The sequence below is a fragment of the Muntiacus reevesi genome, chromosome 22, assembly GCF_963930625.1.
Source record: "Muntiacus reevesi chromosome 22, mMunRee1.1, whole genome shotgun sequence".
In the NCBI taxonomy this organism is placed as follows: Eukaryota; Metazoa; Chordata; class Mammalia; order Artiodactyla; family Cervidae; genus Muntiacus; species Muntiacus reevesi.
The window spans coordinates 46,522,357-46,545,453 of record NC_089270.1 but is presented as its reverse complement, the minus strand read 5'-3'; the positions used below and the strand labels follow the sequence as shown (position 1 = coordinate 46,545,453).

Genomic DNA, 23,097 nt, shown 5'->3' with positions numbered 1-23,097 from the left:
GTGGATCTGAGATTCAAACTAATTGTTAGACTCCAGAGTCAGGTTGTAAAGCTCGGAGTTTTATTTTGGCATAAACTCTGTCTGTGTGTGTGTGTCTGTGTGTGTGTGTGTGTGTGTGTGTGTGTGTGTGTGTGTGTGTGTCAAGATGGATTTAGCAATTTTAATTTGTTTAGATTCTCCTGTGTGAATTTTGACAGTTGAATCAACAGGTCTGGAGACTTCATTGCTTTGGTGATCTTTGGCAGATTCCTGTGTATCCTCAGTGAAGAGAGAATCTAGATCCTTAAGTTTCTGGGTTTTTTTTTTTTTTTTTGTGAGTCCAGAAGTTTAATTTATATATCAAGATATTACTGTAGTGTATCGTTTATCTTCCAAATTTTAAATTGAGAGAGTACCAAAAGGGAGTTTATGGCTTGGTCATAGATGCCAGGGGAGAGGGGTGGCGGTAAGATTAAGTTCCCCAAAGCCTTTGCTACTGCTCCTAGCTTAAGAGCCCCCTACCTAGGTTTATGAAATAGAAGTGTAAGTACATAAATACACACATATATATATATATATATATTCAAACACCCCAGATGTTTTAAAATCTTTATCTGTGTAGTTGCACTAATTAAGATGGAAAATCAAGGTCTGCACATATTTATGTCATCATTTACCTTAAATATGGCTCAGCCACTCAGATGCTAAATAATTTGAGGCCCTTCTCTGGTTGTGTCTCAGCCAGGCGCCCTGACTCTCTGGACCACTCTCAATGGCTGTGCCCGTGGTGTCAGGCCGGGGCGGCCGTTGGTCGGGCCAGCTCTGTGGCCACTTAACAGCCCGCTGCTGCTGACAGTGGTGTGTGCATGTCAGGGACTCTGCTGCCTGCTGGCCCCTCTGCCCTCCAGGCCAGCCCAGGCCTGGATTCCTGGCACGGTTTAGAAAAGAAAAGGGAAGCTTTCTAAATACTGGCAGGCAGGTCAGCTTGCTTTCTAGCCCAGAGAGTCCAGCTCAGCAGAAACAATTTGTGTTGTAGTGTTGGCTCCTTGCATCTGACATGCATCCTAAATAAATATTCCAGGAAAGGGTGATTTTTTTTTCCCTCTCTCTCTTTTTTTTTTTATCAGAATGGCATAACTTGGAAAGTTACAGTATCTTTTCAGGGTTACTTTCAGACTAACGTTTACTAATCGTTATGATAGTAAAGAAAAGGAACTAATGTAAATCTTGATATTTTATGAAGCTGCTTCTATTGATGCTTATTCAAATATGAAAATAGCTGTCGACTTTTAACTCATGTTCATATAACCTACCATGTAGGCAAGCATACTTTTTATGAAAAACATTTGAAATTGGAGATTAAAAAACCAAACATTATGTTTTATGTTGTGCGGTATTGTGTGGTAGGGCAGCTTGACTTTGTCTTTTGTGTATGATTTAGTGGGCAGTCCTGACGTTGTTAGAGATGGCTGGTGGAGACAGTCTTTGGTTTGGCTGTTTCTCTGAGTGCAAGTTCTGCCTCTGTGTTATTGGCCCCGCGGCACATTTTACTGTTGCACTGCCATGAACTATAGACTCCATCCCAGGGCCCTGGCCTCTCAGACAGGCCACTTTCAGGCCAGTCCTTTGATTTATCTGTATTTGTTAAACAAGAGGGGGAGGGCCTTAGATTCCATTTCTGGTCTATGTTGTGTAAGCATCAACAAGATACGTATATTGTCTAAGAAATGTCAAGTGAATGAGATGCTTTCCTGTTTATTTTCTTGCCGGGAGCTTGTATTGTGCTAGTAATTCTGGGGAGGAGAAAGAGAAAGTGAATATGGTTCATTTGAGATCTGTCCTCTATTTGTGTTACTTAATTTGCCAGCATCAGTGGTATTTTTCTATTAAGCTTAAGTTCATTGCTGATAGGCTGTTATAACTACTGAAGTATTTTTTTTTGCCTTACAATTCACATGAAAATTTCATGAGCTATATTTTAACATTTGGTTGGGAATTTAACTTTATTGTCAAAATATTTCTAGCAGATAGGTTGGTAGTTCTATGTTGTATCTTATTTAATAAGTATCAAATATAATGGCAATAATATTCAATTGTATCAAAACATTTATTTCCACTTTTGAGCTTTATTTTTTAATAGTCTTTTTGCAGTATGGGAAATAAATGACACTGAATTTTTCCCCTTTTTCTTTTAAAGACTTTCAGCTGAACTCTCATCTCTCAACACTGGCAAATATTCATAAGATCTACCACACCCTTAATAAGCTAGTAAGTCAATTTTTTAAAGACAAAACTACCAGCTGTTCAGTTGTTTTAAGTGTATTTGATAAGAATTTAGATTACGGATATTAAGATATTAGCTGTTTATGAAAATATTGAATTTTAAAACTTGCTGTATGGTGTGTGATTTCTTGGTAATAATGAACATATTTCTTGCAGAATCTAACAGAAGACGTTGGCCAAGACGATCACCAAACAGGTATCTATAAATGCTATCACTACTTAATTTTCAATAAACTTCCTAATAGTTATGACGGAGAAGCACTGGCTGAGAACACTCCATGTTATTATAACACATCCCATTAGCAAGTTGTTCCTTGGTTGAGGATCTTTCTCAGATGTATAGAGGCAGCCATGCCTCAGCTCCTTCCCGGGAGGAGATGTGTTCTAGGGCTCTGGTTTATGACGGAGTACTTCAGTTCCTTTAACGGAGTTGGGGGTTCTCCCCAGTGGTTTGAAGATAATCATTCCCTTACTAAAGTATTTTAGCTTATACTAAAAAGTAGTGCCGCTTGAAAGGTTTTCCATAAATGCTTGTTGACTTGAGATATAAAATGAGTTGATAGGGAGATAGGAGTATATCTGTGTGTTTTGTATGGGTCCTGAGGATTTATGGGCTTCCCTGGTAGCTCAGATGGTAAAGAATCCACCTGCGGTGTGGAGGACCTGGTTTTGATCCCTGGGTTGGGAGGATCTCCTGGAGAAGGGAATGGCTACCCACTCCAGTATGCTTGCCTGGAAAATCCCATGGAGAGAGGAGCCTGGCGGGGTACAGTTCATGGGGTTGCAAAAGCTGAGCAACTAGCACTTTCTTTCACTTTGAGGATTTATGACTGGGAAAATTGAAAGTGGATTATTGTAAACAATTCTCTAGCCCTGTGGTTCTCAAACTCTAGCTGGCATTATAATCACGGTGGCGGGAGGAGCTAGTTTCAACGGGTTGCTTGACTCTACCTCCAGAGCTCTGGGGTAGGGCCCCATAATTTGCATCTGGCCAGCTGCCGTGTGATCCTGATGGAGCTGGTCCAGAGATCACACTTTGAGAACCACTTCTCTAAACCATGATGATCACAAAGTTCAGAAACTTGCACTTGATCTATAGTTATGATAACTTCTAGTGATAGTTATTAAAATATATTTTAAAGTTTCTGAAAGTTACCACAGTAATATATGAACACATGCTTGTTAGAGAATTGTTAGTTTGTTAGAGAATAGCACAAAAGCAAATGAAGGAAAAACCCTCCTTTAGTATGCTGTTTTAATACTTATTCTTTCAGATATTTTTGCACCTGCATATGCTTTTATAGTAGTAGAGTAGTGTTTTGTTGTTGTTTTTCTTTTTTTTTTTTAGCATTGGTGAGCTCATACTGTATATAGCATCAGTCTTTTTCATTTAATTTTTTTATTAAAAAATTTACCTTGGAGGTTGTTGGGATTTAGAACTCCCTACCCTTCCCCTCCAGACTGATTCAGGATCAGTTGAAAATTAGGCATAATAAGATGGATATTGAGCTAACAGTTGTGTTGGAAAACACAACTGAGATGAACAGCAGAAATGCAGAAGCTCTTCAGTATTTCGCCTTCATTAGACAGCCTCGCACACAATCACTGCCATAGCCAGTAGAGCACCGAGTACCTGGCCCACCTCTAACCCCCCACTTAGGGCAGTGGAGGGGTAGCAGCTTCTGCCGGCAGGCTGGGCTGAAAGGGCGTTCAGAAGGGGCTGGGCCCTCTACTCAGTTTCCGTGCCCCCCATTACCAGTTAGATCAGACATTCCTCCTTCCGGGGAAAGGAGTGAGAGAAGAGATGTGTTTTAGAAGGCCAGGCCACAGAGGGTCCCTTCACCTGATCTTTCTGTTTTAGTAAGCCTAGGTCAGGACAGTCAAAAACCGTTTCCTTAATAATTTTAAAAGCAGTATATGCACATGATTTTAAAAGAAGTGCCTCAAAAGTATAAAAAAGCAAAGGTTGCTGTCTAGTTTATGAGCCCCGGCTCCCATCCCCCCCCAGTACTACACCCTTGACTCTCCAGAGACAACTCTTATATTCTTGTATTTGTTTCCCAAACGATAACGGTGGTATATGTTCCCCCAAATACAAGTATACATTTATATATGCCTCTTGTTTTTGTCACTCAGTGTATGTTGGAGATCTTTTTATATCACATTTATGAAGCTTTATTTTTAATGACTGCATGATTTTCTGTCTTGAGACTATATCATAATGTGTTTCTGTTGATGCACACTTAAGTGTGTTTAACTTTTAGCTACTACCAATAATGCTGAATAATGCTGAATATAATTTTCAGGGCCAGTTCTAATAGTTAAGAAAAAGCACATTTCTGTCTTCTTATTCTGGAAAAATACATTGCTAGGCACTGGAGATTTTTTAAACTTGATAGTTGTTTTGATTTTTTAAAACTGAATTTTTTGTTGGTAGAGTGTTTTGGCTGTCTTTCCCTTGGATACGATAATGAAGCATCTAAGTTTGCATCTTGTACATTATTTAGTTAATGTTGAACTTTGGATTTAAGTGAGTATTGTTACTATAGTAATGTCACATTTAAATATTTAACCTGAATGTGTCAGTTTAATAACTGGGGGCTATAATTCAGGAACACTAAAGTGGAGAGTGTGTTTGGCCTCGCACCTCCTCTTTTGCCCTTGGGGACAGTGGATGTGTCTGATGTTTGGTATATGACTTGCTGGTGCAGTGTCTGGTACCTCATACGTGCCAGTCCATGTCAACTAGCACTAGTAATTTCTTAGAGTAGTCCATTTCATTAACATTTTCCCATCTGGTTATAGCATCACTTGTGATTATCATATCTAACAGAGCATACTTGAAAAATTAAACAACATAAAATCTGTGATGTTTGGAAATCTGGGAAAGTTAATCACTCTAGTGCCTCTTTGAATGTCTTCGTTCAAGGGTAGACTGAGCAATTTCTATACCAACTGTATATGGAAGAGTGAAACCAAGTGCAAGAGGCCAGTATCTTTCTCCTCTCTTTCTTTTAATACTTTTCTTTGGTTCTTTCAGTCTTCCTACCACCAAAAAAGAAAAAGGGGAGAGAGTGTACATTAATATTGGAGAAACAGCCCAAAATAGTGGGCCTGAATTTAAAACGTCAGAGAGGACCAATAGTAATAATAATAGTGAGGGAGGATGATAGATTTTGGAAGGCATATTGTTTAGAGAGAAAGGAAAGGAAATTTTTTGGTCTTTAATAGTAGGATAAAAATTGCACACTTGGACACTGAAGTTTTACTCAAGCAAGTAAGTAGTTCAGTGGTGTGTTTAAGAAAATGAAATAAAATATTTTGATACTGATAAGATGTCTTAAAATACAACCTGTTTATCAACTTTGGAGGAGAAAATGGCAACCCACTCCAGTATTGCCTGAAAAATTCCATGGACAGAGGAGCCTGGTGGTCTACAGTCGATGGGGTTGCAAAGAGCACACTTGCATTTATCAACTTAAATGACTATACCTTTGTGAAATTGTTCTGTGAAAAAGCTATATAAAAATTATTGAAGTGGCAGAATGAACATATAAAATGTTATTAAGTGAGTCAAGGTTATATGATACAACAAACTCATAATGAAAATTCGATAGTGAGATTTTTGTATTGGAACATGCATTTATACTAAGTTTGGAAAAGTCAGAAAAAGATCTCTAATTGTATAGAGCTCTTATTTGAGTATGAAACTGGACGCACAATTTAATGTCGTAGGAGAATTAATTCCTGAACAGGACCTTTTTTTAACTTGAGGCCTACAAGCAAAATGATTAAATTAAAAAAGTAGCAGAGCAGCTGCTTAGATACCATTTATTAGGAATAACATACTTAGTTAAATTATTATGAAAAAACAGCCAGCTGCATAGGCATTAAAAGGCTTTGTGGTTTGATCCAGGTGAACTCAGTTTGCTGTTTAAAATTGATTTTTCTGGGACCAACTATTAGATATGTAAAATGTTGCAGTATTTCTAATTGTTTAATGTTAGAAGAAGAGCTACAATTCATTGACTGAGTTATTTGAAAATATGGTCAGATTTATTTGAAAATATGGTCAGTTAATAGACTATTTGTTCTCCTTAAACACTGAACCAAAAAGAAATGAACCTGAACTCAATCATAACCTTTGGTTAAAAAATAGAAACAATTTCTGTTGTCTTCCTAAGGATCATACAGACACTTCAGCATCAAAGTGTTTCTAATGAGGGGAGGGTTTCAGAGTCACTGTCTATCTAATGGAGAGATATTGCAGACTGAACACCAGAATGTCTATCACTGTAATGTGAAGGAGCCTGAATCATAGTTTGGGATTACTAGTTGAGATTATTCATCCCTTCATCTTCCTGCTTCTTTATTATTATAATAAAAAGGCCTTTCCTTTTTCGTAAGTGCCTGCCAAACGTTTCTAATGAGATTTAAGATAAATTCCTAAAATCTTCTTTTTTCCTCTTTTTTCTTTGTTGTTGTCGTTCTGTTGCTCATTCATGTCCTACTCTTTGACTCCATGGACTGCAGCACGCCAGGCTTCCCTGTCCTTCATGATCTGGAGTTTGCTCAAATTTTTTTGTCCATTGAGTCAATGATGCGTGATTGGCAAACATTGGAAACTTGTAACTCTGATCATTTCCCTCCAAAAAGGCTATAATATGATTGGAAGAGAAACCAGCATATTAACTCTGATCATTTCAAATGAATTTGTGGGTTAGTTAGCTTTTATTTGTTAATTATTTATTGAATAGGAACTTTGAGGAGCTCAACTTACTGGTCACTTTTCTTATATGTTGAATTGGGGTGGTAATAATACCTCTCAGGTTTGTGATGATAACTTTGAAGGTGCTTTGTAGTTATTAATTGAAAACATCAGCCTTAATATTTTGCCCCTTTACCTATAATGGCAGATTATTTGTACCTAAGTGGATACTTGTAGCAGGTTAAAATAGCTAAAGCTTGTTTAAAACAGATAAACATTCCATAAGATTCTTGTTTATATTATTTGCTTACTAAATTTTCAGTGTAAAATAAGTATAATTCAGGTAGATTAAGTGATTCAAGTTCTGAGGCAGTAAAGTCTAAATTTAATGATACCGATAAATACAAATTTGTGAACCATTCATTTGGATTTAAGTGTCTTGATTATAAAAAGACATCACAGAGTTATTTTAAGAAGCAAACATTCTCAAATATTTGTGTTTAAAAAAAAAATCCTACCTGCCAGAATACTTGAGCCAAGTACTTGGCTTAACTGATAAATGGGCGAAAAAATCTGAAATGGTGGTGTATTACCTATTCATAGGTGTTTCAACCTCTGGAAATGTCCTTACTTCTTAGCAGAATTTGATTTACAGATGTTTTAGGAACACATTTATTCCACAAATGTTTCTTCAGAGTCTACTCTAGGATATGTATACCTTACCACTGTATAATGATACTGTATTAGCTGCTATGTCTGCACAGGTGAACCAGACAGAACCCTGCAAACCCAGATGTACTTTGGTGCATGGACTTAAAAGTCTTGAGTTGTTGCTTTTGCTCAGGTAGGATCCCTGAAGCCATACTGGGGGCTTGGGGCTACCCCGTCTTGAGTTGTATGTTGTCTATAAGTTTTTGTTGACTTGGTTCGTGTCCCCAAATTATTTTAGGTCAACTTGTTTTCTTCAGCATTAAACACTTGCTTTTGAGTTAGCCTGAAGCTGAAGTCATCGAGTTCCGGGATTCTGCCTGTAGAGCTGTGCTGTATTGCCCTCTCTGACTTCTCTGGGATGTGAGTTGGACACATTGGTCCTGGGAGGTGGGGGTCAGAGGGTCGAGGAGCCAGTGGGTGCCTGAGCTGCAGCAGGCATCAGGAATGAACAGACACTGTTGCATTGTGAAGGACGGCTCCTGACAGTCACTCGCTTACGCCCATGATTAGAGCAGAGACATCTGAACGGGGGCCACATGAATAAATAAAAGAACAGAATGCCAAATTTGAGATGCTTTGGGGCTAAAATATGAATACGTTTTATGCCAGGAAAAGTGATTTGTGAAGCTTTAACAGAAAGCATTCATTAGTAAGAAAAATAAAGAAAGTTGAGAAAGTTATGATGGCAGTGTTTCCACGAAGAGGCAACGGTAGAGGAGCTGGTGGGGGTCAGATCTTACTGGTGAATATTGGTGGAAACATTGTTTTAAATGGTGTTCATCTTCCCCCAGGCTGGGGAGAGGTGTGCCTTTCCTGTGTTCTGCGAACACTGGGGGGAGGGGGAGGTCACTGCCGGACTGGGTGCTCAGAACCTGACTGTGACCGGTGCGGGGGGACAGCGTCTCTCCTTCACACCTACGCATCCAAAAGGGAGAAGCAAACCTCAAGTTGCTCCTTTCCGAGAAGCGTGGCAGGCTTTCTGGCAAGTTGGGTCACACTCTAGTTCTGCGAGCCCCACCCCGAGGCACTACTGGACAAGAATAAATCTTGCCTGGTGGCGGTCTGCAAATGCCCGGGGCTCTGCCCCCCTCAGACCTCCTCCTGGGGTGTCAGGGTAAACAGGACTGGGTTCGCAGGGAGGATGGACGGGTATGTATGGTGGCGGCACTTGCTCTGGCTCTTCTTGCTATTCTTGCTACTGTTGTGAGAGAGATGTGAGGGTGTCTGGTGTCTGAAGAATCTGAAGAATCTACCCCTACCCTGGTTGAGCTCCGGGAAGGGTGGCCGAGGGTCATCTTTCCAGGCTGGGGGGCTCTACCTGTGCACTGAGGAGCCAGCCGGGTCCAACAGCCAGTGCTGGACCCCCGCTCGCTGGCGCCACTGTCCTGGTTTGTTTCAGGAGAGGTGCTTTTGGCTGGCGTCTTCCTGAAGTACATCGCCTGGAGGTGGAAGCCTGAGTGTGTCCAGGATTTAGGTTCCAGTCCCTGCCCTTGTTCTTTTCAGGTTGGAACCGTTAGCTACTGACATCTCTCTCCCTGCCTTCCGAACAGCCTTCTGCAAAGAGCTGTCCATGCTTTGCAGATTGCTGGGTCCCTTCCCCAGCCTTACCCCTCCGCCTCCACCCCTTGCTGCTGCGTTTTACTGCTGCCTTCCCTGCCCCCACCCACTGCCTAGCTCACTCCTCCTCCTCAAGCCTCTGGGAGGATAGCACACTCACCCAGGTTTTCTCCCCACCCAGGTCCTCATCTTTTCCCAGTCCCCAACATCCACACTCCCCCAGGCTCTACGGGCTTCCCTGATAGCTCAGCTGGTGAAGACTCTGCCTGCAATGCAGGTGACCCCAGTTCGATTCTTGGGTTGGGAAGATCTAGAGAAGGGATAGACTACCCACTCCAGTATCCTTGGGCTTCCTTGGTGTCTCAGATGGTAAAGAATCTGCTTGTAATGCAGGAGACTTGGGTTTGATCCCTGGGTTGGGAAGATCCCTTGGAGAAGGGAACAGGTACCCACTCCAGTGTTCTGGCCTGGAGAATTCCATGGACAGAATAGCCTGGCGGGCTACAGTCAGTGGGGTTGCAAAGAGTCAGACACGACTGAGCTACTTTGACCTTTCCCAGGCTCTGGCCTCGGCCCCCTGCTTCTCAGCCTCTGCTGCTGTGGCCCTGTGGCAGTGAGCGGTGGCAGGGAGCCAGGGCCTCGCTCCTGGGATGCCTGGGTTCCATCCTTGGTCCCTCCTGCTGCTTTCCAGCCACTGCTTCATCTCTCTGCCTGAGTTTCCTTATTTGTAAGAATGGGGATGCTAAGGATGCCCTCCATTGTAGGGTGGCTGTAAGGATCAGGTAAACGTGGAACTCTGGCCTGAACACATATCTTTGTTGTGAAACTCAGTTCCCAACATCTGTCTACACGTGACGCTTGGCACCTGAGCCCTTGCTGAGTGGGTGTTTTTCTCTCAGAAAACTCCTGAGGAGTTACCTCAGAACACTCCTGAGAAGGTCTCATTTTCAGATGGTGAACCAGAGACCCAGGATAGGTCATTGACTGCCCAAGCCGCATGAGCAGGTGAGGAGCCGGAGCTCACGCCCGGAGGGCAGGGCACCCGGCCCCTGGTGCCTGGCTCTCTGAGGGCCAGCCTCTCACCAGGGCCCTAGCGGGTGAGCGGGATGCCGTCCAGAGTTCACCGCTTAGCATTTCCAAGACCTTGGGACGTCTCTTCAATGCCTGATCCTTAGCTTTTCCCATCTGTCAGTAGAGATCATTATCTCTGCCCTGCATGTCATTCAGGATTATTGTGGGAACCAATGACATAGTACTTGTGCCAGGATGGGGTTGTAATTGCCTTTTAATTTACAATGGTTTAAAACAGTCTGAAGTGAGACTGTCTGGGTTTGAATTCCAGTTTTGCCACTTACCTGACCTCTTTCTGCCTCCATTTTCTTATCTACTTAGGCATTATTATTCTGTTTTCATAAACTTGTCATGAGGTTAAGTTAGTTCATACATGTGAGTGTTAAGAGCAGGGTCTGGCATATGATAAGGTCTCAACAGGTGTTCTGTGATGGTGTTACATTTTTAATATCTTTTACCAAATTGAAGCTATGTCTCAGAGAACCCTGACCAAAAGACCAGAATCTTCTTTAAGTGGTGAAGCAAACTAAAAAGTTCTATGGAAGTTTTGCTGAAGATCATATCAAGCTTTTGCCCGAAATCCAAATTGTGTGTGTAACGTTTTCTCAAAGAGGAACTAAAAACCATATTTTCACCTTAAAGCATTTACAGGTGACATATAAACCCTTTGTAGCATGAACTGTGAAAGCTCTTCATTCAGTGGTGGTGTTCAGAAGGGTTTCAGTGTGGCAGTCCTTACTTTATGCTCTTCACTGTGTCTTGTAGGAAGTCTGCGGTCTTGCAGTTCTTCAGACTGCTTTAGTAAAGTGATGCCGCCGAGGAAAAAGAGAAGACCTGCTTCTGGAGATGATCTATCTGCCAAGAAAAGTAGACACGATAGGTACGTTGCAGAGACAGTGGATCCACGTTGAGGCATACGTGCCAAAGAGGCACATTGATCCATGAGCCCAGTGTGAACCTTCCAAGTACACGAATACCAACTGGAATGTTGTTTTGGTTCTGATAGGCATACTTCCAAAGTGTAATTATTTCGTGATACTTAATGTGTGGGTTCATGAAATAAAAACGAATTAGGTAATCTGGGTTCTTAGAAATTTCAAGTTTTATCTTAGTCCATTGATCCACCAAAACTGGTGTAGAGTTTCTTTCTTTCCTTTTAAGGGCTTGCTGTCTGTGCCCCTTGAGGACCTCAGGATTGGTATGTATCTGTTCTTTAAGAGGGTTTCACTGCCTGCAACAGGAGCAGGATTCCCGTAGCTGCTTTTGCAAGGACCTGGGCCACGTGGCTGAAGGGAGCTGCCTGTTCCCCAGCGTTCTGAGCCTACCTGGGGTATTAGCTGAGCTGACGTTCCTTCTCTGAAGAGTGAAGATTTGTTAGGAGCCATGAAAAACAAGACTGTTGAGACCACTTCTCTTTCAGACAAGTGACCTGCTAATTTCGGTAACTCCCGAGGTCTGTTAGATTGGCTTATTTTAGGCATCTTTACTGTTTCAGCCAGATTTTAATGGCCACTTTTGTTCTCTCTTTTTTAAACAATGAACAGACATCATAGTTTTAATCTTTTCTGCCTTTTCCTATCTTCCTCCATTCTGGCTCTGTAGGTCATTTCACTTCACTGATGTGGCCTGAATTGCCATATTGGTAATCAGAGGGATCAGATGAGATCTTTCTGCTTCTTTCTCGTTGTGATGTTTCATATACTACAAGTCTTACAGGGTTAGAGAGATGGACTCTGAGAGCATAAAAATCGTGTCACTGTTCCTATCTCAAATGAGTGGAAAGTATTTGAAAAAACTGTAGCCGTGATTTAGAAGATAATCACCAACACAGTTTAGACCAGTGATTCAGCTTTACGAGGCCAAGCTCCTTGACCATTTGGTGGTACAGATATGATTATCAAGGAATTGTTAAATTCTGATTATCACATAGCATGACTGTATGTATCACTTACTGTTTTTTCACTGAGGTTTAAATTCTTCTAGTGTGATAAAGCCAGTTTAAAGTCTGTACAAGGCTGAATTTTCTTCACTAATTCAACCGGAACAGTATATCTCAACAATCTGAATGTAGAAACAGATAATGAGAACTGAACAGTCTAATATAAAGCCATATTTTTAAAGCATTTGCAAAAATGTAAAATAATGCCCCTCTTCTCACTTATTTTTAAAACTAGAATTATTTTTCATTAAAATACAGTGTTTTAATACACACAAAAAAACTGGTAGTTGAGTTGCAGAAAGGTGTGAGGTACTCTCATTGATAGCATTTCATTGGTCACCCAGGGCATGGGGAGCTAATTCTATAGCTGGATGATTTAGTTGAGTTTCTTTCTTGGTCTTTTTTGGAAAATTTTTATTTACATACCACAATGTGTACAGTTTTAAGTGTACCACTCAGTAATTTTTACTGAGTTTGAGTTTCAACCATCACTACAAACCAGTTTTAGCTCTCACTCCAGTTGGAGTGAGAGCTTACAGTCAGTCTGCCCTTATTCTTAGCCCCAGGGAACCACAGATTCACTTTCTGTGCCTTCGTATTTGCCTTTTCTGAACATTTCACATAAATGAACCTTTATGTGAAATGCCTTTTTTTTTTTTGCTTAGCATAGTTCTTTTGAGGTTCTTCCATGTAGTAGCATATATTATTTTTTTTTTTCTGAGTGTTATTCCAGTGTCCTTTTTTATGTAGAATATTGTCAAGTTATTCAGACATTACAGTGTCTTATGTAGGTCTCCAGTTAATTGACCAGTTACAGACTTTCAGCTGAGAAAAAAATGTCCAAACCCAGGACTAGAGCAAATCTGTTTGAACCCCTGGCCAGTATCCACCTTTGTTTCCAGGCGGTATGGCTGCTTTTTATAGAGGAAATACAAAACTAGTGGTTTGTGGTTTCAGTATCTTAGTACCCTATAACATATTTTGGGGTTTTTTGGGTATGAAAACCCAGAATCTCTAATTAGCAGTATATACAGATATCCTGGTGAAAGTCTCGATCGTGAATAAATGCTCATTCAAAAGAATTATGTATGATACTATATGTTATGTAAATAAAAGCTGTATTCATAAATGTTCATATATAAACAAGGGATAAAACTTATAACTTTTCTGTTGAAATCACTGTTTGTAATGATGCTGGTTCTTTTCCCCTCCCCAAGTAGGGAATGTCTTGCTCCTCAGCCCCATGCCGTCATGAGATAAGGAATTCCTGACGAGGGTCACAGTAGGGCGAAGGAGGCCCTGTGCTTGCTGACTCAGTTCTCCAGCTCACGCACTGCTTCCACAGGCTGGGACACGCCAGGAGCAGGGCAGGAGCCAGGATTGCTCTGTATTTCTTTTTCCTGAGGTTTTTTCCCCTGGAGGCTTGTTCATAATTTGATATTTCTTTTCATTTGCTTAACAAGTTCCTTGGAGGTCTCTACTACTGCCAGGTTCTTCCTTAGACTGTGCTCTGTGCCCGGCCTGACTCAGATGACATGGGCATCAGGAGAACTTAATTCAGGAACACGATTGAATTCTAGGGTCTTCAGTTGAAGAAAACACCAGCGACATTTCTTCCTGCATCTCACTCTTGTTCTGTGTTGGTTCTGTCTAGAGAGGTAGGAAGGTGTGTATCAGATAACTTGTTCAGTTCAGTTTTTACTAGCTATTTGTGCATCGGAGAAAAACCTGTATTAAGAGCTTACCGTTTAATTCTATACTAGGTATGACTGTGTTTAAAACTACAGTTATTAAAGGTGACGCTTCCAGATGCAAGAAGTGGAGTGTTCTAAATGTATGTGAAATACCTATTGACTAGGTATCTGATTGGGTAATAAAATAAAAACTATTTGTTACTTAAAAAAACTCAGTATCTTTAAATAACTTCTAAAACTCCTTTCTCAATTTCTAGCATGTATAGAAAATATGATTCAACTAGAATAAAGACTGAAGAAGAAGCCTTTTCAAGTAAGAGGTGCTTAGAATGGTTCTATGAATATGCAGGTAGGTAATCATATCACCTAAGGCTGAGCCTCATAAAAATGCAGAGTACTTTAGAGGAAACTAAAGAATTAAAAAAAGAGTACTTTTCGAATTTGGGGTGTGTGTCTGTGTATATGTGTGTCTTCCTGTTTTCGAGAGGGAGCAGAGTTAAACAAATCACCAAAGGTTCTATTTATAGCCAGCAGCTAAGCCAAAGAACTCGGAACACTAGAGGGAACTGAAAAGATGAAATGTACTTGGGAAGAAATACTTTGGATTGCTAGGAAACCTGTTGAGAATGCTGGTGATGGGTGGCTGCTTGGTTCATGCGTCCAAGTTAAAATAGGCGTTGTTGCTTTGTACCTTATGTAGTGCAGTGGAATTTCTTATATTGTGTCTCTATTTTGAAAGATCATTTGGCAGACAGTGTTGGTTTTGTCATTTAAAATATCTTAAAACCAATCCCATTTTTGCAGTTTATTATAACCAGTTGAATAATATTGAAATAAAAGGTTTGTTTTTGTGGCTGTGTATGGTGTGAAAAAAATGGGAAAAGAAAAACTTTCAGACAAGTTTGAACTGAAGGCTATTTTACTTTTCCTCTTCCCCACCAAATTTCTGTCCCAACGTATGCACTTGACAGGTCCAGTCACCTTCAAACTGATTTTCTCAGTATCAGTCTCTACCCCCAATCAGGTCTATGTGTTGCCTGTTGTCTAATTTGAAGAAAAAAAAAAATGAGCAGATCACACATGTCATTCCCTAACAATCCACTACACCCTTACCCCCACTTAAAAACCGCTACTACCTGCAGGAGAAAAGACAGCTAACTCACAGTGGTCCCTTGCCTGGAGTGTTTTTCTCCAGTTTTCCATTCGACAAGCACATGGTGCATCTCTTAGTTTAATTAGCTTAATAACCTTTGTACTCCTACAGGAAGGACATTGCTCATAACTGGTTTCCATGCCCTTTCCTTGGGTTTCAGAGTGAGAATTCTTCCTGAGGCCAGTGTTTCCCTCCCACCCCACCCTTTTCTGATAAAAGTCTTGCTCCTGGGGCTTGCAGGTAACCCAGGTCAGGACCATCAGATGAAATGTCCTGGGGTTTTCAGATTGAAACTGGAAGAAGAGCCTCTTTCTCTTCTGGTGGTAGACTCGAACGGATGTGATCCTGATTTCCTGTAGTTTTTGGATTTTTGTGAGCTACCCCAGTGTCTTTCTAATGAATTCTCTTTCATCACTTGAACTAATTTGAGCTGGGTTTTATTTGCAGGGATGGACACACAGTGTAAATACTTACATAGTATTAGAATTTGTCTTTTTCACATTTGCATCTTGAAAGCATGACTCTCTTGAAGACAGCTTGTTCCTAGTGAAAGTAGTCGGCACGTTTCCGGGTGTTCAGTACTTGGGTCTGAGTGATGGAGCATTTTCTCGTGTTCCTGTCACTTTGATTATGAAAATCTCTTGCTTTCTTATATGGGTTCACGTTTATTGTAATGACATGTATTATAAGAAGGAAAGTTTAAACAGAAAAAGTACACTTAATCCCGCCACCATCACACAGCCGTTGTGATACTGTTGTGTCCTTCTGTATAAGCAAATATAAATTTTTCCATAGTGAAAGCCACACTTCTGTTTTCCTTTAAAAGGAAGCACAGTACAGCTTTTCCTTCTTGATTGCTCTTCTCTGGTTCAAAAAGGTGACATTTGGGATAAAGATTAAGCGCATTCTGTAGGTTCCCTGAGACCCCTGCCAGGTCGTTCGTTGTGGGGTCATTACTGCAAGAAGTTTCTGTGGTGTGGCTCTCCCTATTTTTATACCCCCCCCTTTTTTTTTGTATCTCATCAGGAAAAATGACTGGAAATTGGGAATAACTAAAAGCCCCACCTGGCACCTTCTTTCATTTTTTAATACCCCAACCACATGAGTAAAAACTGTAGTTCAGCGTCATTCAGGAAAAGCTCACACTGAGGGGCCGCAGGAAGGTTGACGGGCTGCGCTACGGGCTAGTCTGGGGGCAGAGAGGGAGGCTGCGGCCCCCCTGGGGTGTGGTGGCCTTCCGCCTCGGGGTGACCCTGCCCGGAACAGAGTGGCGTGCAGGGCGCTAGGGGCCTTGGCGGTGCAGCCCTGTGACACAGCTGGACCTTTCTTCTCCCCAGAGGCTCTCAGCTCCACCTCTGGCCCTGACTTCTGCCCTCTGCCCTCCGCCCTCCCTTGGCCTGAGCCTAGCCCTCCTTTGCACCTCTTAGGATACAGCCTCTTGCCTTTTAAAATCCCTGTCCACTTAGTTTCTGATTCTCAGAGATTTGATAAATGAAACTCCCTCGACTGAGGCTCTTGTCCTGTTCTCTGGTTATAGGTTTACTCACTTTGGTGCTGTGGTACTCTAGTCCTCTGACTTTAGAAAGGGTTGCTGAGGGCAAGATTGGGGGAGTGTCTTATTTAGACCTCTGTCTGAAGCTGGAATCTCATTTCTTTTTCATTAAAATAACCAGCCATACATAAATAATTTAATAGCTTTCACCTTCTGAAGTAGTATATCCAAGAATAAGAGGTGAGAGCAAGTACCCAAGTGCCAACATTTAAGTCACACTGAAGCTCACACATGTGAGTTGTAAAAGTTCTGCAAGTCCTGACTGTAGGCTCTTCATCTCTACTTTGAATTAGGTTCTGTAGCAGAGCTGTGTTTTGGTTTACCAAAGTGAGGTTAGGGGCCAGGAGCAGTGGGCTGTTGGTGAAGGAGACAGTGTGGCCCCTTTTGCCGCAGTGATGCAGTGTGGTGTGATTATGGAAACTGTACCATGATAGTCTTGGGCCCTCATGAAGAAGTTAAATATATTTAGTTAGGAGCCCCTGCTTAAAATAGTAGTGAAAGTGGGAGGACCGCTCTCTTCTAGATTATTGTCAGTATATCTACCTTCTAAATGTACCTCTAGTATCATATCACTAGGGCATTCCATAGCTTTTAAACCATCTCCCTCAAACCTGCTTTTAGTCCATTTTGTGTTAGCCAGTGGCCTGTTTGTTAGATTGTTGTTTAGTCGCTAAGTCATGTCTGATTCTTCTGTGATCCCACGAACTCTACCCCTCCAGGCTCCTCTGTCCATGGGATTTCCCAGGCAAGAATACCCGAATGTGTTGCCATTTCCTTCTCCAGGGGATCTTCCCAGCCCAGGGATGGAACCCGCATCTTCTGCATTGCAGGAGGATTCTTTACTGCTGAGCCACCTGGGAAGTCCTTTTGTTAGATTAAAATTGCTCAGTTCTGCAGATAAATGATAAGTCTAGTGTCGGTACACCCATAAGCCCAGTGAACAATGTGATTACAAATAGATCTGAATGTGTGCATGGGAATGATAATGAGAAAAAAGGAAAAGTTATTGTAGATAACAGGATTATGGGTAGCCTTTAAGTAATGTTGACTGATAAGCTCTATTTTAATTTTTTTAGGATAAATTATTAAAGTAATATGAGTCATGCCATTGGAAACCATGCTGTTAAAAACCTTGTTTTTTATAAAATACACAGATGCAAGTGTATATAAGTAATATGACAATAGCATTGCATAAAATGTGAAAAAAAAGAAAAAAGCATGGGAAACTTAACGTCACCACTGCCCGGTGTAACTCAGCAAAGCTCTGAGGGCCTGCTGCATGCCAGGCTGTGGGGTGAGTGTGGACGGCCGGAGTGCTGCGCCTGGAGCTCATTTTGTTGTGTGATAAACAGACCAATGGAGACGCGCCATCACTGTGATGAGCACTGACAAGGAGGGGAGGTGGGCTTGGAGGGGGTGTGAGGGGGGCAGCCAGCTGGGGGACCCCCGGGCCCTGTGCCCAGGCAGGGAAACAGCAGGTGGCTTGCCAGGCTCAGGAATAGGTAGCAGAGAAAGAGGCTTTTTTTAGATCACAAAATACAGAAACCAAAGACAAAATTTTTTTAAGATTGTAAAGTGCTTTTTTTCCTCTCAGCTTTGTGTAACCACCTCCCAATGAGTCCTTTCAGCAGATACTAAAAGCTCATCTGTTCCTACAAATGGAACCTCTTAGCAGGCTAGAAATAGATGGATACTTCCATCGGATATCATTGCTCTTTAATCTCAGCCCAGATACTTTACGGTAGTGGAATGATAAGGGCTCTGAAACATGGAGTGCACACACACTGGCCTACGGTGGAGTAGTGTACAGAATATCGGCTGGGTGTTTTTACAGGAAGATCACCAGATGGTAAAATAAAGCAGGACACAGTCTGAACCGTGTGTGTGGATAAACAAGTTAAGAACTCCATCTCACTATGTATTTGCATGTACATAAATACATAGCAAGATGGTCCAAGAGAATACATGCCTGCCTGGTAAGGAAGAGAGGAAGGCAAACTTTGTCTTTACTTTCCTGCATGTGGACTTCTCTATTTGAACGTTTCACCGTATGAATGTATTCATGTATCGTTTGTGTAATGTACACGTGTGTGCGCATGTAGGTATATGCACACGTGTGTGTGCTTAGTCACTCAGTTGTGTCTGACTCTTTGTGACCCCATGGACTGTTGCCCACCAGGTTCCTCTGTCCATGGGATTTTCCAGGCGAAGATATTGGAGTGGATTGCCATTTCCTCCTCCAGGGGACCTTCCCGACCCAGGGATCGAACCCGGGTCTTCTGCCTTGGCAGGCAGGTTCTTTAACACTGAGACACCTGGGAAGCCCATATGCACACACAAACCCAGATGATAAAATACTAGCTGTATTCCCGTTTGAGTCAAGAATGAGATAAGGGTGCCCATTCTCACTCTTTCTTATTTGCCATTGTTTTGGGAGGTTATTAACTAATCCTGTTAGATAAAAAAGGGGCATAAATACAGGAAAATAAATAAATAATACATAAATAAATAAGTACAGGAAATAAATAAATCATCCATTGAAGATGAAATGATTGTTGTGTACCTGGAGGCCAAAGAGAATTGCCTGAAAAACTTATAGAAATAAATATGTATATATTTACTGTAGCTAAAATTCTATAAAATAGCTTATTTGAGGAAGAATTTTTAAAGAAATTCTTCTGGGGTGTAGAGAAAGGTTAGAAGGAAAACTTTTGCTTTTTTAGCACTTTTATTTTCAGTTTTAATTGAAATTTCATATCATTGTATGTATGAATGTTGCCCAAAAAATTAAATTAAAAATTAAGTAAAGTTTTATTTGATTTTCCTGTAATAAGGCAAAATTAAGGATACATTGAAAAACATGTAAAATAAAAGGAGGAAAAAAACGATAACAGATTTGAATTATGTGAAAGGAAATTATTTGTGACAAAATAGCACATTTGTGATTAAAAGGCAAATAAAACAGGCAGAAAAAGTATTTGCTCTGGCTAGATTATGTGGAAGAGCCTGAGTTTGGACTTCAAGAGAAGCCAAGGACTAGAAGAGAGAAGTGACATAGGACTGACCAGTAAGCGTGCAAGGTGGTTTTAATTGTCACCCTTTGTGAGAACAACCGCCATATACTTTGTGATCTAGTTATTACTTTGCATTGAAATTACTCTTGTGCTTTATTTCCAGTCTTGGTGGGCAGGGACCGTGTATTATTCCTCGTTAGCTACTTCTGCAGTGAATAGCTCCAGGATGTGCCCAGTTGATGACATTTGAATAAAACAGGCATTTAGATGGATTCTGCTGGTCTGCAGCTTGGTACATCTGAAGGCTGTGAAAGATTGTAGAGTGATTTTTGTATTCTGATATCCATCCATTCATTCAATAAAATTTATGGAGCAGCTACTTCATGCCAAGGCAGTAGGTTGAGGTTATAAGAATAAATAGCTCTTACTCTGTTGGAATTTAGAAGGAAAGGTAGATGAGCTGGGACTTGATGCAGGTGTGGGAAAAGTATTCCTAGCATTGCATGGGGACTGCCTGGCCTGGCCTCCATCGGTGGGAGTGAGGACGTTGGGAGGGCTGCCTGTGTGGTCCCGTCTGCAAGATGGAAGCAGCTCACATGAGAAGAGGGGAGAGAGGGAGGTGGACCGAACCCCAAGAGTAGTGCCACATGTAGTACCGTGTAGTAGTACCGCATGTCAGGGTATGTGTGCGGAGCGAACCATGGGTAGGCATTTCTGGATCCTAATTTTTATTCATTCAGCAATATTTATTTGATTCTTTTATATTCGGGAAACTTGATTTGAAGGTGGAAAGTTATGAGGCTGAAGAGGAAGGGTGGCAATAGATCATAAAGAACCTTATTTGATATGCCAGAGACTTGGACTTCATCCATAGATGGTAGGGAGCTTAAAATCAAAGGATTTTAAGCCAGGATGGAGTTTATGTTTGAGGTGGACCCTCCAGGTGGCTGTGTGCAGGATGAGGCTCTGGAAATAGGGAGACCCTGAGGGTACCGCTGTGGTCATCTAAGTGAGAGAATGACGTCTGAATAATAAGTCAGCAGTTTAAGAAGTATTTGGAGAGTAAAATTGGCAGGGCACTGAATCATTGATTGGCTCTTGAGAATGTAGGAGAAGGGGGAACTGCGGGATGAGGCCTTCCTTTTCAGCTGGTGACCCCGGTTGAGACACTACGGAAGGATAATCTCAGCTACTCCAGGGAAGCCACATAAGAGACGGACTATGTCTACTGGATGTGGTGATTAGAGCTGATTGGTGGCCTTGGCAAGGGGGGTTTCCATGGAGGGAGAGGAACAGAAAACAGTTGTCGTGGTTGAAGAATGAGTGGGGATGCAACAGAGCTGTGATGTGTGGACATTGCTTTCAGGAAGAGAGAGAGCTAACGTGGAGTGTGAAGAAAGGACTGTTGCCTTGTGTAGAACAAAAAAAAGGCTGCTTGATTTTTTTTTTCTGTGTAAAAGAAACAATTATATTACTTCCCAGTTAATTTTGTAAAGAATATTAGGTGGTTTTTTACTGTGTTTCCAAAATTTATTTTATGTGTTGAAATTATCAAAATAAGAATAGAGATTTATAAGCTACTTTAAAGAATAGAAGTTGAATATGTAACCTTGTCTTTCGGAGAAGGCAATGGCACCCCACTCCAGTACTCTTGCCTGGAAAATCCTGTGGATGGAGGAGCCTGGTAGGCTGCAGTCCACGGGGTCGCTAAGAGTCGGACACGACTAAGCGACTTCTTTCACTTTTCACTTTAACTCATTGGAGAAGGAAATGGCAACCCACTCCAGTGTTCTTGCCTGGAGAATCCCAGGGACGGGGGAGCCTGGTGGGCTGACGTCTCTGGGGTCGCACAGAGTCGGATGCGACTGAAGTGACTTAGCAGCAGCAACCTTATCTTTAAATATCAATTATATGTATATCATTTGTAGGTTGAAGGACTCGGCCATAAATTGATGTAAATGATTGTGCAAAGCAGAGTCCTTTAAAGATAGAACTTAAATTCCAGAATATTTTTCAACTTATACTTGGTAATTTCTTGCTTCAGAAAGGGTTTATGGTCGTTAGGTTTTATTTGATCTTAATAATAAGTATTTTAATAGTATAATGCTACAGTAGTAATAATATCTGTACATGGTTAGATTTACTTTATATAAATTGCATTTCATCACAGGTACTGATGATGTTGTAGGTCCTGAAGGCATGGAAAAATTCTGTGAAGACATTGGTGTTGAGCCAGAAAATGTAAGTCTAACTTACTAATTTGAGCAAATCAGTTGATCTGATTTTGTCTCTCAACAAATAATGCAACAGTAAAGAAGTAAGGATATGTTAGTTTTTATGAGGCAGTCTAAGAAATAAGTTCCATTCTGAATAGGTGTGTAAAGCAGAACTTGTTTTGCAGTTGATGTGGTGTAACTACAGTTAGTCATTTTTTTTTCTCATTTAATTTCTTAATTTCTTTAATTTCACTAATCAAGTTAACTAAAGTAGACATTTAAAAAGTGGTGTGTGCCTGTGTACCTCCGATGACAGATAACTAGGGGACTGATGGCATTGTGTATCTTTGTCCTCCTCTGTAGTTGTTCCAGCCTAATGTAGAGTTTGTCCAGGACTTTGAATAATTAATTATTTATAAGAGTTTCGAATAGGTTGTAATTATCAAGGATTTTTCACAGCTCCTTCACTTCCAGTTGAATTTAGCTTGGAAAGTGATTGATTTTTAGTGGAAAAACCCTAAGTATTTCCCTTAAAAATTCAATTAGAAGTTTATTATATGTTTAATTATTTTTGCCTAATTCTTATCATCATGTTATTATTGAGTATTTTTCCTATTCCCACATCTGTCTTACTGTAAAATGGAAAATTATACAAATGCCCTGGCTCGTTAGCTATACAGTTTAATATTACAGCCCCCAGTTTAGCAAATGCTTCTTACATCTTCAATGAATTTATACTCTGGTAGAGCTCCCAAGGGATCATCCCTTTCATCAGAGCAAGCATTGGTAAGATAACCTGGTGCCCATGCCGATATGTCATGCTCCTGGAGATTTCACCAAGAAATTTTATTAAAAATTTTTTGTTACCATTTCTATGCCTACATCTTCCCCACTTCCTCCCAGTAACACTTTAAATTTTCTAAAGAGTCTTTGGACTGGTTTTTGCCTTGTATTTTTAATTTTAGTGTGATCTAGTTCAGGTTGTTCATTTGCCAAGTCATGTCCAACTCTTTGCAACACCATGGACTGCAACATGCCAGGCTTCCCTGTCCTTTGCTATCGCCTAGAGTTGGCTCAGATTCATGTCTGTTGGCTCAGTGATGCTCTCTAACCATCACATCCGCTGCTGCCCTCTTCTCCTTTTGCTGTCAGTCTTTCCCAGCATCAGGGTCTTTTCCAGTGAGTCGGCTCTTTGCATCTTGGGGCCAAAGTATTGGAGT

The 23,097-nt window shown here is 41.1% G+C and overlaps 1 protein-coding gene across 7 annotated transcripts in view; it reads left to right on the top strand.

Moving 5' to 3' along the window:
* Positions 1–23,097, top strand: part of DCUN1D4 (defective in cullin neddylation 1 domain containing 4) — a 69,231-nt gene that overhangs the window by 19,724 nt on the left and 26,410 nt on the right. For 3 of the 7 annotated variants that reach the window (XM_065914330.1, XM_065914333.1, XM_065914331.1), the window contains exons 2-6: positions 2,177–2,247; positions 2,419–2,458; positions 11,075–11,189; positions 14,200–14,291; positions 21,832–21,902. In XM_065914330.1, coding sequence (XP_065770402.1) covers positions 2,177–2,247; positions 2,419–2,458; positions 11,075–11,189; positions 14,200–14,291; positions 21,832–21,902 — 389 coding nt within the window. Of the gene's footprint in view, positions 1–2,176; positions 2,248–2,418; positions 2,459–7,938; positions 8,042–11,074; positions 11,190–11,470; positions 14,083–14,199; positions 14,292–21,831; positions 21,903–23,097 lie in introns of those variants that run through there. The other 4 variants (XM_065914336.1, XM_065914335.1, XM_065914334.1 and 1 more) reach the window with 4 other exon arrangements.